The 18,047-nt window shown below is 43.5% G+C and overlaps 1 protein-coding gene across 1 annotated transcript in view; it reads left to right on the forward strand.

Moving 5' to 3' along the window:
- Positions 1–637: 637 nt before the first annotated feature.
- dlgap2a (discs, large homolog-associated protein 2a) overlaps positions 638–18,047 on the forward strand; it is a gene marked incomplete at both ends in the record, with an annotated part of 341,967 nt that continues 324,557 nt past the window's right edge. Inside the window, 2 exons of the mRNA XM_084182088.1 lie at positions 638–655; positions 15,545–15,599. Coding sequence (XP_084038214.1) covers positions 638–655; positions 15,545–15,599 — 73 coding nt within the window. The remainder of the gene's footprint in view (positions 656–15,544; positions 15,600–18,047) is intronic.

The following is an 18,047-nucleotide window of genomic DNA, read 5'->3' on the forward strand; positions in this document are numbered from 1 at the left end:
GGAAGGCAGTCGGGAGGAGGCAAGATCAGGTGGGACCATTCTAGCCAATGAGAGGGCAGATAAGCGTGTGAACAACCGGCACAACTCCACTATAAAGTGTTTTTTCTCAAAGTTTCCGGGATGTCAAGTGTCCTACTTATATCAGTACACTCGTAACAACTTAAGCATTACGAAACTTATATTCGATCAAATAAGCCTCACGTAGGAAATAAGTCATTACATTTTTTGATGACCAAATTTTAAACACTCGTTGATCTCCATACAAAACCTCCTGCTTGGTGAGCGAAAATAAACTAAAAAACGCCACCTGCTGGAGAAGACAGATTTGGGGACCTGTCATCCCTCTCGCTTCGCTTCTTCCTCTCTGAAGGAACTGCCTGCCTGACACGGTGGCTGTCTGTAGCCTGACCAACAGCGCCCCCTCTGGTCGCATCCAGTAACATCAACTCCATCGACATCCGCAAACTAAGCCAGCTGTGAAGAAGGGTTTGACAGCAGCGCATGGACACCGCGATGTGAATATCAAATAGCTCAGCATCAGGACCAGAGTGAGCCTAGTTTGGAATGCGCGCACCCTCTAAACTTCGCTGGAAACGTCAGCATGTGAACAGGATTTGAGAAGGAGGAATTACATAGAATGTCAGCTCTGAAGAAGGTAAAAATTTTTCTCATAATGTACCTCTCAAGTCATAGTTAAAGGCTATTAGAAAAGTCTAAGGGTGTTGGGTTAGCAATGTTGACAGCGCATGGATTTCGGTGTGTTTGAACAGTCAGTGCGTTAAGCATACCCATAGATTAAGTCAGTTGGGAAATGGGTGGGTCTCAGCATCTTACCTCGAATTTGCTGTATGACTGATCAGTCTAATTTCATATCCACTGATGAGGAATTTTGAGAGATGATTTTGTTAGGAAAGATAATGCACTACTTTTTGAATGATCAGCAATTATTAATTTTCCCCTGCATCCTTCCTAGAAATAATCTCATTTGAATGATGTTGCAGTGTAGTGCAGGTGTCAATTTGTTCACCAACACCACAGTTCTCTCTGGTTGCTGCTGCATGTGCACAATTTTGTCCTGGAGGAGGATAGTGAGAGATGGGAACTTTCTAGGCAGAAAACAGCCTTTTTTGTGAGGTATTAACCTCTGAAATGCATGCCAGGCTGATCTCTCACAGTGCATCACGATCACACACACTCCTGTGAGCAGCTGGCAGACATGCAATGTGCTGCTGCTATCTGTCTGTGTGGACTATACTCAGTGGTAGCAGTGGTGGTGTGTACACGCTTGCCTTGCAGGGTGTCAAAGGAGAGCTCGGCTCAGCTAGGGAAGGGAAGCAGGCCGGCAGCGGTGTTTGAATAGTCAGTCTCAGTCTCTCAGTGAGAAGCTGAGAAGAAAACCTGGGTAAACATGTTATGTAATGCTCGGGTTTTGAGGACACACTGAGAAAAGCCAAGTATTCAACAACACTATCTGGGACAATAATGATCTACAAGTGCACACTGTGAGGTTTGTTTGTTTGCCACTGATCACTAGCAGCAAGACTAGATGTATTCCCATGAGGGGTGTATACACCCCTAAATTACATATAATCTGTGAATTAGGTTACATCACTTGGGCTGCGGCTGGTTTATTGGAAATGCACACAGTATGATATTTGCTATTGTCAGGTATGATGATGAGTCACTAAGGCGACAGTCACTAAGGCGACAGTAGTTAGGATTCACAGTTTGCAGATGCAAGTATTGATGCCCACAAAAAAGCTATTTTGTTGTGCAAAATTGGGTTATTGAACACAATGGGAAGAAGTGCTGTAAAATGCCTGATGTACCATTGGTACCGTAAAGTCAACTATCTGTTTGCACAGAGACAGCACATAGTGGTTGACAGAGAGTTGTAAGTATCCCACATACCAATGAGCCTGTCTTAAGTTTTTGTTCATAGTAGCCCACGTGTCTTTCTTCAATGACAGCCAGCTGCGCGCCAGAGAGGCAGAAACTAAATTGCAGCGTCATGTCTGTTTCTCTCTAGATGAACAGGGAGGTCCGCTGCAGTCGCAACATGGAAACTGCATTTTCTAACATGTGGAAATATAGCTGAGAGAGACAGAGAGAGAGAGAGAGCGGTTTGGCAGAGCCCTGTAGTGACAGCCAGGAGGCAAGCTCTGTGTAATGAGATGAAGTGAATGGAAGAGGGGGGCGGACCTGGAGTCAAACGAGCAGGGAGTTATCAAGATTAGCGAATGTCAATTATTGGGGTGGGTGGGGGGGTTGAGTGTGTGTGGTTGGGTGGGTGGGTGTGTGTGTGTGTGTGTGTCAAGACACCAATTTCTCATGCAAAAAGATGGCGGGACTTACAGCCAATAGGCAATCTGCCTGGACACTATTTATCACTCTTCCAATCACCTGCTCTCTGACTTAAAATTAGCAGCTTTTCAATGAAACTGTAATTATTCAGATGAGATGGAGAATTTCAGGCACTTCATTTTTTATTTCTCTATCCTAGCAGGCATTTGCCTCATTTCAAAGGAAGAGGGCCTAATTAAAAGCTACTGTATGAAATACTGCACCTCCCCCCCGAACTGTAACTCCTGGGAATTGTACTGTAGGTAGCTTGTTGTTTGAGAGAGTATCATTTAAGATTCTTAAGCAGACAGACTCAGTTACCAGACACTAGTGGGACTCCTGTTTGGGTTCAGTCTTATAGACAGGTGTGATTAATACATGAAAGTTGAAGTGGTGACAATGTGTGTGCAATGATTTCTGGTTAAACCCAAATGTTGTACTACCTCATTATCTCGCTCGGCCCAATTACTATCAACTCCCTTCTCTCTCATACTATCACCCCGGGAGGAGATGTGACACTCTCCCTCGCTCTATTAGTCTGGCTTCAGTAGAGTGCTGCAGACAATTTTGAGAGCCTGGGACTGAGCTGTATGAATTTGGCCATGCGTGATAACTTAATTGTGTGTGTGGTCTAAGGCACTGCATCGCAGTGCTAGCTGTGCCACTAGAGATCCTGGTTCGAATCCAGGCTCTGTCGGAGGCGGCCGCGACCGGGAGACTCATGGGCAGCGCACAATTGGCCTAGCGTTGTCCAGGGTAGGGGAGGGAATGGCCGGCAGGGATGTATCTCAGTTGATAGAGCATGGCGTTTGCAACGCCAGGGTTGTGGGTTCGATTCCCACGGGGGACCAGTATGAAAAAATAAAAAAAATAAAAAAATGTATTCACTAACTGTAAGTCGCTCTGGATAAGAGCGTCTGCTAAATGACTAAAATGTAAATGTAAATGTAAATGTTTGCGGGCACATGTGTAAGTGTGTGTGCCACCACCATTACTGTAGCTAGGTTTAAGTGAGTGACCCTCATTGCAGGCTCCCGGTGTCAGTGTAAGTAAGTGGCATGTAGCCCTAGGTCACAGCTGTCTCATTACCACGTCCATTAACAGGCTGTCTTATCTGTAACATGTTCTTAACACTAATTGCACAGCAATTTATGAAGGCAGTTTGATCTCTTCATAATGATGAGGGTGTTATTACCCTTCATGTCACCAAGCTCCTCATTATAAAACCCCATGACACTGAAAGTTATTAAAGGACAATCTTTTCTTATCCGCATTTGTATTAGTCATTTGGATAGTTGACTTAAACCTGCAATATGTAACTTTTTGTGCGTCCCGATCAAATTCACATAGAATAGTGAGTTATAGATCTGTCATTCTCCTTGAAGGCAAGTCTAAGAAGCGTTAGATCTGTTTTATGTGCGCTATTTCTATGCTTGGCGTTCTTACGTTTAGTTTTTGCGTCTTTTACTTTCGGTTTTGTACATCAGTTTCAAACAGTTGAAAATACAATATTTGTTGTTATTGAAAATATATTTCACAGCGGTTTAGATGGTACGATGATTCTCTACACTATACAGTACATTGCTTGTTTTGTCACATAAACTGAAATTAGGCGAACTATTAGAATTTTAGTAACCATGGATATTATGGAGCGATTTCTGCATATTGCACCTTTGATACTTTAGGTAGAGATAGATGTCAGCGAAGGTCATTGTTTCTGGAACAAATTGGATTTGTGTCTTATTGGTAACAATGCAATGTTAACACTTGGTCTATAGATTTGATACCACTGCAACACTTAAACAAAAGCATGCTTGACTGCACTTCAGAATGATTGTTCTCTCTTTCACTAGGCTGGTTATAGGTGTAATACCATTATCATTGGCTACAAGCCCAGTTCCTTTACAGTCAATACATTTTAGTGTAAAAACACAGCCAGTACTGAAATTATTTAACTCTGTACTTCATGTACAGACTTTGTATAAACTTTTTACAATATGGGGTTTTATCAGGCACAGACTTTATGGGTCCAGTATGAGTTAAATTGGATTAAGATAGTGTAAAAACACAGAGCTCTGCCTCTGGCTTCTTTAGTCAACAAGCAGTGATTGTTTAAATCTGATCAAGCTGTTCAGTTGGATTTCATTGGCAATTGTTCTCCCTGTGGTATCACTTCTGCTGCTCATGTTCCCTCTACTTTCCACTGTTGAAGAACTAAAGTACAGTACAGTACAGTACAGTTATTCAGCTACAGGCCTAGTAGTCTCTCTTGTCTTTGTTTGTTGATGCAGAAGGTGAATGTGACAGTGCAGTTTACTTTAACAAACTCTATTTCTCTGCAGTGCTCTGCTCTGCTTTGAAAGGGAGAGATTAACAATCAGACAGATGTGAGTAAAACACTTAAACTTTACTGTGGGAACTTTATGGAGGTGTAATGATACTAGAGGCTGAGATGTACTAATATCAGGCTACTAGGAACTAAACTGAACTTGAAAGATAAGCAAATCTAAATAGGGACCTTTGATCGCTTTGAAGTTTAATGCATGCCATAGGTAGTGGATTTGAAACCAGAATGTATTATTCAGAAAATGTACTGCTGTACCTTATTTGTCATATCGTGTAGCGATAAGGAGATAACCAATTTACAAACTCTGTATTTCTACAGTTTTGTGAGAAGAGCGGCTACCATGGGGAATCCTGCCTAGGCCATTATTTAATCCTCTCCACTACCAAGGCTAAAGCCCTAGCCCAGACTTCATCTCACTTAACCTTCATTCAGAAAGACTCTCTCTCTCTCTCTCTCTCTCTCTCTCTCTCTCTCTCTCTCTCTCTCTCTCTCTCTCTCTCTCTCTCTCTCTCTCGGTTTTGCGTAGGTATTTCGGTGTGAACCTTTATGGACGATACAAACATGGCATAGGTGTTGTAAAATGTACAATCTTAATTTATGGTGCATGAGTACACATGTCCTATCCTGAAACTGAAAGCATCTACACATGAAGTGGAGATATTCTACAGGTGTAGGATCTTAATTTGATCGCCCTGTTGCAGGAGAACTTTCCTCTAATGCAGGAAATTTAAAACTTGTAGTGTATTTGGGGTGTAGCCCTTTCCTGCAGTCAAATGACCTAGTGGCCTCATGGGTGGAATGTTATTAATATTGTTAATAATTTCATAATTAATAAACATTCCTTTTTTTAACGCAGAAAATCCAATGTTTCTATGTCAAATGGTTTTGTTATTTTTCAGTCTTCTGTGATGGATATAAAGTCTAATATTGGGATGCAAACTCAAAATGGAATACATTTCAACTCTATATCTTACATGGTACAGGAGTCTTCTTTTTTTAAGCCATTGTCTTTGTGTGTGATTTTTTATTGTGAGGAGAGTGAAGCTTGGTTGAGCTCCTTGTATTTTGTATTGCCGGGTTATTTTCCCCGTGTGCCTTGTTGGTTCCAGTGAGCCTGTTTTGCTCACTGGACTGTTTTGACGTATTACTGCGTAACTCTGTATTCCGGAATAAATCCTGTTATTCTGTGATTTACCCTCCTGCGCCTGACTCCTTCAAATCACCCATCACATTAGGTTTAGGGTTAGGGTTACAATTAGGGTTAGGGGTTAGATTTAGGGTTTTGATTTTTGGTTAGGGTTAGGTTAAGGGTTAGGGTTAGGTCTAGGTTTAGGGGTTAGGGAAAATAGGATTTTAAATGGGAATCAATTGTTTGGTCCCCTTAAGGATAGTAAAACAAACGTGTACGTGTGCGCCTACATTTGTCTGTGTGTGTGAGTGTGTGTGTTTGCGTGTGTATGTGCAGAGACTGGCTTTGAGATTGTCAGTGGATCTGAGTCTCTGCTGGGACGAGATGCGTTTCTGTTGACTACTCTCCTGTTGGTAAACTGTGTTGCATCACTGCATGCAGTGTAGAGGCGTTAAATGAAACTGGGGCTGTGTGCATCCAACCCTGTCTTATTTTCAGGGGACTTTTCAACTAACTTTAGCTTAGTTTGAACAAGTGTGGTAGTGGAGATGCATTCCTGTTTGTGGCCTTGGGTGGAAAACAATTCAAAGCTTTTATAACATTTACAGGCTGTCTGAGATGTAGGCTACTCTTTGCTAGCTATGACTGGGAGAATTCATGCAGTAGTTGACTTCAGGATGGAGGCTAAAGCTGCTGTATCAGTGTCCTATTGAGGGACAAACAGAATGCTGCTGATTTCTATTCATATCGCCTGGCACGGCCAAACTATACTTTTCTTTCTGCTCCTCAAGTACCCATCCAGAGAATACGCAATCAGTTCCTTTTCTATGAGATGCCACTAACACAAAACTGCCATCAGAAAAATAAAAACTCCCTCACACTGAAATAATACAGTGAGGCACTTTTCTGGCATGAATTGGCTTTTTCTACTTTAGTTTTGGGTGTTTGTTTGAGTGTTTGGGTGTTTGTCTGCTCTCTCTTTCTCTCTCCTGAGTGTGTGATTGCTCTTGTGTGACATTACCACTGGTCAAGCTCTCTTTTCATTGGCAGTCTACATTCTATGCTTGTTTTTCCATTGATAGTTTTCGTATTCAGTTAAAGAGGCAATCAGCAGTTGAAACAATAACAAAGCTGGTTCCCCGCCCCTGTTTCTGAGGGATGGCGCTGGAGAAATGTAACCACTCTCAAATTCATAGACAGAGCTATGGATGCAAAGTCTGACCGGCCATGATACAACAATGATAGTTTTAACCATGTTTTGAGGCTATATAGTGTTTGTTTACATTTACTTTGTTTACAAACATTGGAGTAGGGTTCTGCTGGGGTATCACAGTTGAACTAAGCTCATGAGGCATTTATAAGTTATATTATTCAAGAATCAATCTGTAAATATAATTAATTCAAAAGTCCAAAAATGTATGTAGCATCTGCAGATTGCCCCTTTAAGACATGCTTTGATAAAAACCAACAGTAATCTATTGGCCTTTTCCAAGATATTAATAGTAGGGCTGTGGCAATACCAGTATGTCTTCCATGGCAAAAATAAATACATTATGTTTGTTTTCAACATTAGGGAAGTTAAATCCGCTTCGTTTTTTGTGTCCTTGCCACGATACTAACGAGTATCGCGATACTGGTATTGTCCCAGCCCTAATAGACTGTACTCAGGTAGGTGGACAATGCACATACTCATACTTCTCGGAAACCTGCAAGGTGCACAATACACTATCTTTTCTCTCATTGTCCTTCTGAGAAAAGCCTCCTGCTGTGATGCATTGGCTTTGCCAGGAAACACAGGACACGGTTTTGTTGCGTTTTCTCCTTGGTTGCAGTGACCTCACAGTTCATCTGATGCAGATGAGGGAGAGACACAGACAGGCAGTATCCAGAAGGCCAATAATGATACTCTGATTCCTTTCTATTTTATCTGCAGCCCCGAAGAGTGAGTAGCCCTTTACGCTTGTACCCTTATAAGGGTTGAACATTGTCACGCCCTGGCTCTGGGACTCTGTTATGTTGAGCCAGGGTGGGTTGTTTCTATGTGTTTTGTGTGCTAGGTTGTTTATCTAGTTCATTTGTTTCTATGTTGGCCGGTGTGGTTCTCAATCAGAGGCAACGTGAATCAGCTGTTGCTTGTTGTCTCTGATTGGGAACCATACTTAGGTAGCCTGTTTTGCCACAGTGTTTGTGGGATCTTGTTCCGTGTTTGGTTAGTGTCTATTGCCAAGGACGGCACGTATAGTTTTGTTGTTTTGTTCGTGTGATCATTCAAAATAAAAGTATGTTCGCATTCCACGCTGCGCCTTGGTCCTCTGTGTTCGACGATCGTGACAAACATGGCATTTTTGGACACTGATAAGCTCCTAAATTGGAACGTAGTGGCTGTACAGTAACGTGCTATAAATGACGTCAGAGCTCTGGCTCTGCGCTTCATAGCGCTGTATGGGTTTTGACTGACAGCCGTCCTGAACTTCAGCACCACACACAACAAGAAGTTGCCCCCATCCCTCCCACTAATTGGGCAAGTTCTGCTAATTTCTAGTTGTCTGAGTGAGGGAAATCCTGTAAGTTAAGAGGACTCTATGTATTTTGAAAGATGAGACGTTAAGGATTATAATAAATACCACTTTGATGTCATACAAGCAAGCCAAACACCCGTTAGTCCAAATGTGCACTTCTCATTTACAAATCATAAAAATACAGTGTCATGTTTATGATCACTATGTTACAAGATGACATGGCGTCATACCCTGGGTTGTTCTGAACAGAATGAGCTTATGTTTGTTTATTGTGAAGATATTCTTCCGCCACACACGCACCTGAATGCACTCATGACTCCTTTCTATGCGTACCAAAATTACAATCTGTTTCCCTGAATTGCCTTGTGAAAGCCTAACACTGTAAGATCATATTTTATAATTTAGCTAGTCATGTTGGCAATAGAACAAGCTTTCAAATCGTGCCCACCTAACCCAAATTGTGATTTATAATGGACAATTTTTGGATTGTGTTAACAACAACAGTAATTTTGTGATGGCGGGGATGCATGGTTGTGTTCCAAATTAAACAACTACAAGTGTGCTTGCTCTAGTTCCTCAATGGCACAGCTAGGAGAGCTAAAAAGTTGAAGACTCTTCTTTGAGTGATAAAAGTGCATTGAAATTGCTTAGGAACTGTGCACACTTTGGAGAGGTGTGTGGCCACTTGGAGACACCAGTTAGTCCTGTCACTCAAACCCTTGTAATTTGCACCTACTCCATATTTTCCATGAATAGTCTTATCATGTTACTGAATATATCCAGAGTATTTTCAGATTTTGCTATCAACAAATGTGGCGAAAAGTACAGTGAATGCACAATCAACAGTGTGATGTCAAATCAAATCAAATCAAATAGTATTTGTCACATGAGCCAAATACAACAGGTGTAGACCTTACAGTGAAATGCTTACTTACAAGCCCTTAACCAACAATGCAGTTTTAAGAAAGAATACCAAAAAAAAAATCACACAAACAAATACAATAAAAGTAACAAATAATTAAAGAGCAGTAGTAAAAAATTAAAATAAAAAAAATGTAAAAATATAATAAATGTAAAAATAACAATAGCGAGGCTATATACAGGGGCTACCGGTACTGAGTCAACGTGCGGGGGCACCGGTTAGTTGAGGTAATTGAGGTAATATGTACATGTAGGTAAACAGAGAGTAGCAGTGGGGGGGAATGCAAATAGTCTGGTATCCATTTGATTAGATGTTCAGGAGTCTTATGGCTTGGGGGTAGAAGCTGTTTAGAAGCCTCTTGGACCTAGACTTGGTTTTGTCGTGCCCTCTTCACGACTGTCTTGGTGTGCATGTTAGTTTGTTGGTGATGTGGACATCAAGGAACTTGAAGCTCTCAACCTGCTCCACTACAGCCCCGTCGATGAGAATGGGGGAGTGATTGGTCCTCTTCTTTTTCCTGTAGTCGACAATCATCTCCTTTGTCTTGATCACATTGAGGGAGAGGTTGTTGTCCTGGCACCACACGGCCAGGTCTCTGACCTCCTCCCTATAGGCTGTCTCGTCGTTGTCGGTGATCAGGCCTACCACTGTTGTGTCATCGGCAAACTTAATGATGGTGTTGGAGTCGTGCCTGGCCATGCAGTCATGAGTGAACAGGGAGTACAGGAGGGGACTGAGCACACACCCCTGAGGGGCCCCCGTGTTGAGGATCAGCATGGCGGATGTGTTGTTACCTACCCTTACCACCTGGGGGCGGCGGGTCGGGAAGTCCAGGATCCAGTTGCAGAGGGAGGTGTTTAGTCTCAGGGTCCTTAGCTTAGTGATGAGCTTTGAGGGCACTATGGTGTTGAACACTGAGCTGTAGTCAATGAATAGCATTCTCACATAGGTGTTCCTTTTGTCCAGGTGTGAAAGGGCAGTGTGGAGCGCAATAGAGATTGCATAATCTGTGGATCTGTTGGGGCGGTATGCAAATTGGAGTGGGTCTAGGGTTTCTGTGAGCCATGACCAGCCTTTCAAAGCACTTCATGGCTACAGACGTGAGTGCTATGGGTCAGTAGTAATTTAGGCAGATTACCTTAGTGTTCTTGGGCACAGGGACTATGGTGGTCTGCTTGAAACATGTTGGTATTACAGACTCAGACTGGGAGAGGTTGAAAATGTCAGTGAAGACACTTACCAGTTGGTCCTGGTAATCCGTATGGCCCTGCGGCCTTGTGAATGTTGACCTGTTTAAAGGTCTTACTCACATCGGCTACGGAGATCGTGATCACGCAGTCGTCCGGAACAGCTGATGCTCTCATGCATGTTTCAGTGTTACTTGCCTCGAAGCGAGCATAGAAGTAATTTAGCTTGTCTGGTAGGCTCCTGTCACTGGGCAGCTCGTGGCTGTGCTTCCCTTTGTAGTCTGTAATAGTTTGCAAGCCCTGCCACATCCGACGAGCGTCAGAGCCAGTGTAGTACGATAAGATCTTAGTCCTGTATTGACGCTTTGCCTGTTTGATGGTTCATCGGAGGGCATAGCGGGATTTCTTACAAGCTTCTGGGTTAGAGTCCCGCTCCTTGAAAGCAGCAGTTCTACCCTTTAGCTCAGTGCGGATGTTGCCTGTAATCCATGGCTTCTGGTTGTGGTATGTACGTACGGTCACTGTGGGGACGACGTCATCGATGCACTTATTGATGAAGCCAGTGACTGATGTGGTGTACTCCTCAATGCCATCGGAAGAATCCCGGAACATATTCCAGTCTGTGCTAGCAAAACAGTCCTGTAGCTTAGCATCTGCTTCATCTGACCACTTTTTTATTGACTGAGTCACTGGTGCTTCCTGCTTTAGTTTTTGCTTGTAAGCAGGAATCAGGAGAATAGAATTATGGTCAGATTTTCCAAATGGAGGGCGAGGGAGAGCTTTTACGCGTCTCTGTGTGTGGAGTAAAGGTGGTCTAGAGTTGTTTTCCCTCTGGTTGCACATTTAACATGCTGGTAGAAATGAGTTAAAACGTATTTAAATTTCCCTGCATTAAAGTCCCCGGCCACTAGGAGCGCCGCCTCTGGATGAGCGTTTTCCTGTTTGCTAATGGCCGTATACAGTTAATTGAGTGTGGTCTTAGTGCCAGCATCGGTTTGTGGTGGTAAATAGACAGCTACGAAGAATGTGGATGAAAACTCTCTTGGTAGATAGTGTTGTCTAAAGCTTATCATGAGATACTCAGATATCGTGCACCAGCTGTTGTTTGCAAATATACATAGACCGCCACCCCATGTCTTACCAGAGGCTGCTGTTCTGTCCTGCCGATACAGTGTATAACCCGCCAGCTGTATGTTATTCATGTCTTCGTTCAGCCACGACTCGGTGAAACATAAGATATTACAGTTTTTAATGTCCCGTTTTTAGGATATACATGTCTGTAGTTCGTCCAGGTGAACTGTTGTGTACTCACCTTTGGTCTAATAATTTTGCCATGATCTCCAAACTGTTCCCTTGCTACCATGGTTATGCATTTACTTTTCATATTTCTTCTGTAAGAAACGTTTCAATTTAGCCCTATCCATATAGGCCAATTCCCACGAGTGTAAAGGTTTAAGCAAAAAATATAACATAGAATAATATTGCCAGTAGCACAAAGGATTTGGAAGCACTGATATAGCTTTGCTAAATGGCACCTTTTAATAGCTCACTGGCACAGTGAATTTAGACAGTTCATTCACAAGATCGGTCCTTTACTCCCGAGGGTAATGTACTAAACTCTCTTTTACAATCTTTTTTCATTCACGCCTATTCATTCGTTTTATAGAAACTGTGGACCATCACAAAAAACATGTAATTATTTGCTAACCAGAGCCATAGTCTGTGCCAATCAGCTCCTTATCCCTGTTCAAATTAGACCTGAAGCAAAAAATAACTCAGCACATAGGCTATAGAACTAAAATAACAGATCAGCAATGACTGTGCTTTTTCATTAGTTTCACCTTCTATGTAGTCCCCAACTGGAATTGTCCACTATCACATCCATTTGAATGAGTCGACATCAAACAGAAATATCATACATCCAAAAGCTGATTCTTGACATGTTTTTCCCCAGCTGTCCCATTTGGAGTATTGTACTATTTGTGTTTCTTGTAAATCTGCCTTGTTAAAGCAGAGCAACATAAATCCTGTCTCTGGTACGCAGCCCAAAATGAGCTTAAAGACAAACAAACAGATGCCTAACATGTTTATATGAAATTAGACGATATGCCTTCAGGCCCAATGATCCCTTTAAAGCGGAAATGAGAGGATGAAAGTACTCCTCTTTCTGGGTGTGAAACATTGATGAGCATCCTAACAGTTTCTCTCTCCCCCTCCTTATGGAACATCTGCCAGTCCAGCCAGCCAGTCAGCCAGCACTATGCAGCCATCCCCATCACCATTTAACCATCCCATCACCATGCAGCCATCCCCATCACCATGCAACTATCCCATCACCATGCAGCCATCACCATGCAGCCATCCTCATCACCATGCAGCCATCCCCATCACCATGCAGCCATCCTCATCACCATGCAGCCATCCCCATCACCATGCAGCCATCCCCATCACTATGCAGCCATCCCCATCACCATGCAGCCATCACCATCACCATGCAACCATCCCCATCACCATCACCATGCAACCATCCCCATCACTATCACCATGCAACCATCCCCATCACCATCACCATGCAACCATCCCCATCCCCATCACTATGCAGCCATCCCCATCACCATGCAACCATCCCCATCACCATGCAACCATCCCCATCCCCATCACTATGCAGCCATCCCCATCACCATGCAACCATCCCCATCCCCATCCCCATCACCATACAACCATCCCCATCCCCATCACCATGCAACCATCCCCATCCCCATCACCATGCAACCCTCCCCATCCCCATCACCATGCAACCATCCCCATCCCCATCACCATGCAACCATCCCCATCCCCATCACCATGCAACCCTCCCCATCCCCATCACCATGCAACCATCCCCATCCCCATCCCCATCACCATGCAACCCTCCCCATCCCCATCACCATGCAACCATCCCCATCCCCATCACCATGCAACCCTCCCCATCCCCATCCCCATCACCATGCAACCATCCCCATCCCCATCCCCATCACCATGCAACCCTCCCCATCCCCATCACCATGCAACCATCCCCATCCCCAGCACTATGCAACCCTCTAAGTTAATACAGTGGTGAGAATGCAATGTTAATGTGTACAGAATGTTATTAGCCTATACATAGCTACAGTAATGAGTCATCTACTCAGATACATGCTGCTCATGACAAAGGAAAGTACATGTTACAGCACCTCTGGTATGATCTCATACGGTGGCGCATTAGTAACCCCCAACAGAGAGGCCCCATGATTTAACTCATATTTATATTGCTTCTAAGGCAATTCAATAGGCTGATTGAGGACCTTTTTGCTGAGGAATGTGTTTGTTTTCTGTGATTGTGTTTTTTTTGTTTGTAATGATGTGAATATTGATGTGTATATTGATTTGAATGTTGATGTGTATATGGATGTGTATTGATGTGTATACAGAGCTCATCTGTAAAAGAGACCTTTGCTTGGTCTCAGCATGACTCCCTGTCAAAATAAAGGTTAAATAAAATAAATATTCCTCCTAGACTCCTGTCATTGTCAAATAGGACCTTGATATGTTTCAGTTTTAATTAAGAGAGGCCTATCCAATACCCAGTAATAGGACCTGAAATAACTCTGGAAGATTGAGGCGTTGGAAGTTACGGAGAAGAGCAAATAAAGGGAATATTATTGCTTCCCTTCCCACTGGTCTTCCCATAGATAAGTGGGAGAACGCAGAGTGGTCATTATTATAATATATTATGAAAGTCATTTTGATGACAATGAACCTGTCAATCAGTAGTCATGACAAGGTTAGCTTTCCAAATATTCCCAGGTATTCCAGAACTCCTGGTTGGAGGTTTCCGGATTCCCTGCTTATTCCCTCCTGATTCCGGAAATTCTCTAACCAGGTTTTCTGGAAAACCAGGGAATTTTGAGATAGTACGTGGATTTTTGTAACCCTAGTCATGACAATTAACAGACACCTGCTGTTAGCTGTGACACCTGCTCTACCCTAATCTCTCGTGGACAGGCTACATAAACATAAACCAAATTATGCAAGATTTTAGTTCTGGGTTAGCCGCGATTAGCTCTACCCCAATTCCTGCCTCGAGTTTTGTGTTCTTTTCAGTGAAAATGCTGCATAAGAAGCTTCAGTTTAGAAAAGGGAAAACATGTGTTGGTGCTGAGGGAAGTCGTTTCACAATGCTGTGTTTAGATCATATATTTTATTTTAAAAGATTAAGTGGAGGTAAATCGATTAGCAGGCATTGGATAGGCTACAATGTGTTTATTGATCATTATAAACTAGGTGGTTTGAGCCCTGAATGCTGATTGGCTGACAGCCATGGTATATCAGACCGTATTCCACGGGTATGACAAAACTTTTATTTTACTTCTCTAATTACGTTGGTAACCAATTTATAATAGCAATATGGCACCTCAGGGGTTTGTGGTATATGGCCAATATACCATGGCTAAGGACTGTATCCAGGCACTCTGCGTTGCGTCATGCATAAGAACAGCCCTTAGCCGTAGTATATTGGCCATATACCACACCCCCTATTGCTTAATTATATAATAGAAGTAATGTAAGTGCTTGTTCAATTTTTTTGTTACATAACTTCCTGGCAAACTGTTGATGCAGCAGAAAATGTTTCTAAATCAGGCTTCTTCAATCTTGTGTGAGATTAAATGATCAGTCTTATCTCCATTCCTTCATTGAGCAGTATTTCTGTATTTCTGTGCTACTACTGGTTCCCAGGGGCTAGATACTTGATATCCACATTCTCCTCTCCACACCACTAAATCCACCTCTGCCAATGTTTAGATAAAACTCTCTTAGAATGAAATGGTCCACCCACACTCACATCTGTATCTGGACCATTTCACGGCTTACTGCATGAATCAAATGCTGAATAACAGATCCATTTAGATAAACATGAGGAGGATTCTTAGCCCATACAAATGGGGTGAGAAATAGTTGCCTATTGTTGTAATTGTAGGTCTTTAAGTGTGACTGAATGCTCTCCCAGGACTCAGTGCCATCCATTCTGTTGTGTGACACACCTGTTTAATTTTTGTCCCTCTCTTTCTCCCCCCATAGGTGCTGCCGAGCATCCTGCAGAAGCATTGCTGTATCTTACCTGACACGAACACAGGTAACAGCAGGTGCCCCACAGCCAAACACATCATTCAGAGCAGAGGCAGATAGGGGAGTAGGACAGGGGGAGATATACTGTCAGCCAGCCAGCCAGCATGGGATGAGGTGGGGGTGAGGGGGTTCATATCTGTCTGCCTGGTCCCAGGGAAAGACCTGCTTTTTATGTCTCTGCTCGGCCGGGAGTGTAAATACACTGAGTGTACAAAACATTAGTTCTTTCCATGACATAGACTAACCAGGTGAATCCAGGTGAAAGCTATAATCCCTTATTGATGTCACTTGTTAAATCCACTTCAATAAGTGTAGATGAAGGGGAGGAGACAGGTTAAAGAAGGATTTTTAAGCCTTGAGACAATTGAGACATGAATTGTGTATGTGTACCATTCAGAGGGTGAAAGGGCAAGACAAAAGGTTGAAGTGCCTTTGAACGGGGTATGGTAGTAGGTGCCAGGCGCACGGGTTTGAGTGTGTCAAGAACTGCAACGCTGCTGGGTTTTTCACACGGAACAGTTACCATGAATATCAACAATGATCCAGCACCCAAAGGACATCCAGCCAACTTGACACAAGTGTGGGAAGCATTGGAGTCAACCTGGGCCAGCATTCCTGTGGAACACTTTAGACACCCTGTAGAGTCTATGCCCCGATGAATTCAGTCTGTTCTGAGGGCAAAAGCGGTGCAACTCAATATTAGGAAGGTGTTCTTAATGTTTTGTACACTCAGTGTATATGCTGATGGGTGTAGTCAGTGCTACTGCAGAAGGCATCTGCTCATTTAAAATTACAACAGGTATTTGTTTATGTTGTTCAGTTTGGGGTTAGGATGGGTGGTGATTTATAAAAGCAAATGATTCAATGCTGCACTGAATTTAACCGTTATATTACTGCCAGCCTCCTGCGTGAAGGTCCTGAGTGTGTTGCCTTGCCTTGACCGGTTTCAGGGCTGCTGTAACGTTGCCCTGCGTTTGACGGGCTTCTTCACATCGTTGTTGCAGGTGTGAAGAGGTGGCTGATGAAATTGAAGAGCAGGGAGATATATTCAGGTACCTGGCCGGGGCTTTTCTCCAGTTTACTTTTACAGAGCTGCCAACTTTTTCTCTCTATGCTCTTGCTGTAGGGTAGGGCCCCATTAATACCTTGCATGAGGGATCCAGAAACCATTCATTTCACAAAGCAATGCCGCAGTAGTGTTGTTGGTCCACACCCATGTGTAGTGCTTACTCACCTTTGACATCCTATAGGGGGGCATGGACACGACTGGATCATTGAGAAAACAGGATCAAGATTTATTAGTATGCTCACTGGATACAGAATCGTTCTGTCCCAAGATATTTTATTTTGTTCATAAATAAAAATATGAGTTATTGAATGCTTTTGTGCTATAGGTCTATTTGCAGCATAGGCATGTCCTTAAAAATTACCTGAAGGTTAGTGCATTTCTGATAGCCAATGTTTTCTGAAACGAAGTATCTTCATATTGATAAGGGCATATTATAACGTTTTAGATTTTTTTGGCTGTGGTTCACTACTATGACATTACTCCCGTCATCTATAGCGATGCCTTTTGGGTGGACAACTCTCTGCTCACTCCTCCATAGCAGAGAGCCTGTAGTGTCATAGAGAAGAACAGAGTCTTCAGTAGACACAGCCAGCCTGTCCACAGGCCACAAAGCTGGGCCACCTCAGTTAGGGTTAGCAGCAGGGTCCCTGTCGTCCAGTCTATGGTCAGGATGGTCTGGACACCTTCCTCACAGTGGTCAGTCACAACTATCTGGCCCTTAGAGTTGACAGCCACTCCAAAAGGCCTGCAGCCTGGCTGGAGGGTGAATAGTCTTTCCCCATCTCGGGTGTGGATGAAGATGCACCTGCGTTCAGGATGCGCCAGGACCACCATGTACCCCAGACTGGACACAGCTACAACCACAGGTGACCCTAGACACCCCTCAGAGGACCCGAGGTCTGACCCCTTGTCTGGGAACTCAAAGGAGCCAGTCTGCTTCCCCAGAGAGTCCAGCACCCTGCCTGCCCAGATCAGTCACAAACACCACACCATCTTTACCTGACTGAGACCCCAGAAGGGAAGTTCATAGAACTCGCTCTCGCTTACACTCAGTTCTATACTGTCACCTCCAACTTCCAGAACCACAGAGTCAGTGTTAGGGTTCTATGGAGGAGCTGAGATTCTACAGCAACAATCTCTGTTGTTGTTGTCTTCGTGGGACCAGTGTGTTCAGTTCCAGATCGCTGGTGATGAGAGGAGAATGAGTGTGCCTGTCTGTGGGACAGTGGAATATGTTTTGGGTGTCCTGGTGCTGTTCAGAGAGGAGTAGTTATGACAGAGTGGACATTTATCCAAACAATGCCCCGTGTAGCTCAGTTGGTAGAGCATGGCGCTTGCAGCGCCAGGGTTGTGGGTTCAATTCCCACGGGGGGCCAGTATGAAAAA

This window comes from Coregonus lavaretus, assembly GCF_964263955.1.
Source record: "Coregonus lavaretus genome assembly, chromosome: 18".
In the NCBI taxonomy this organism is placed as follows: Eukaryota; Metazoa; Chordata; class Actinopteri; order Salmoniformes; family Salmonidae; genus Coregonus; species Coregonus lavaretus.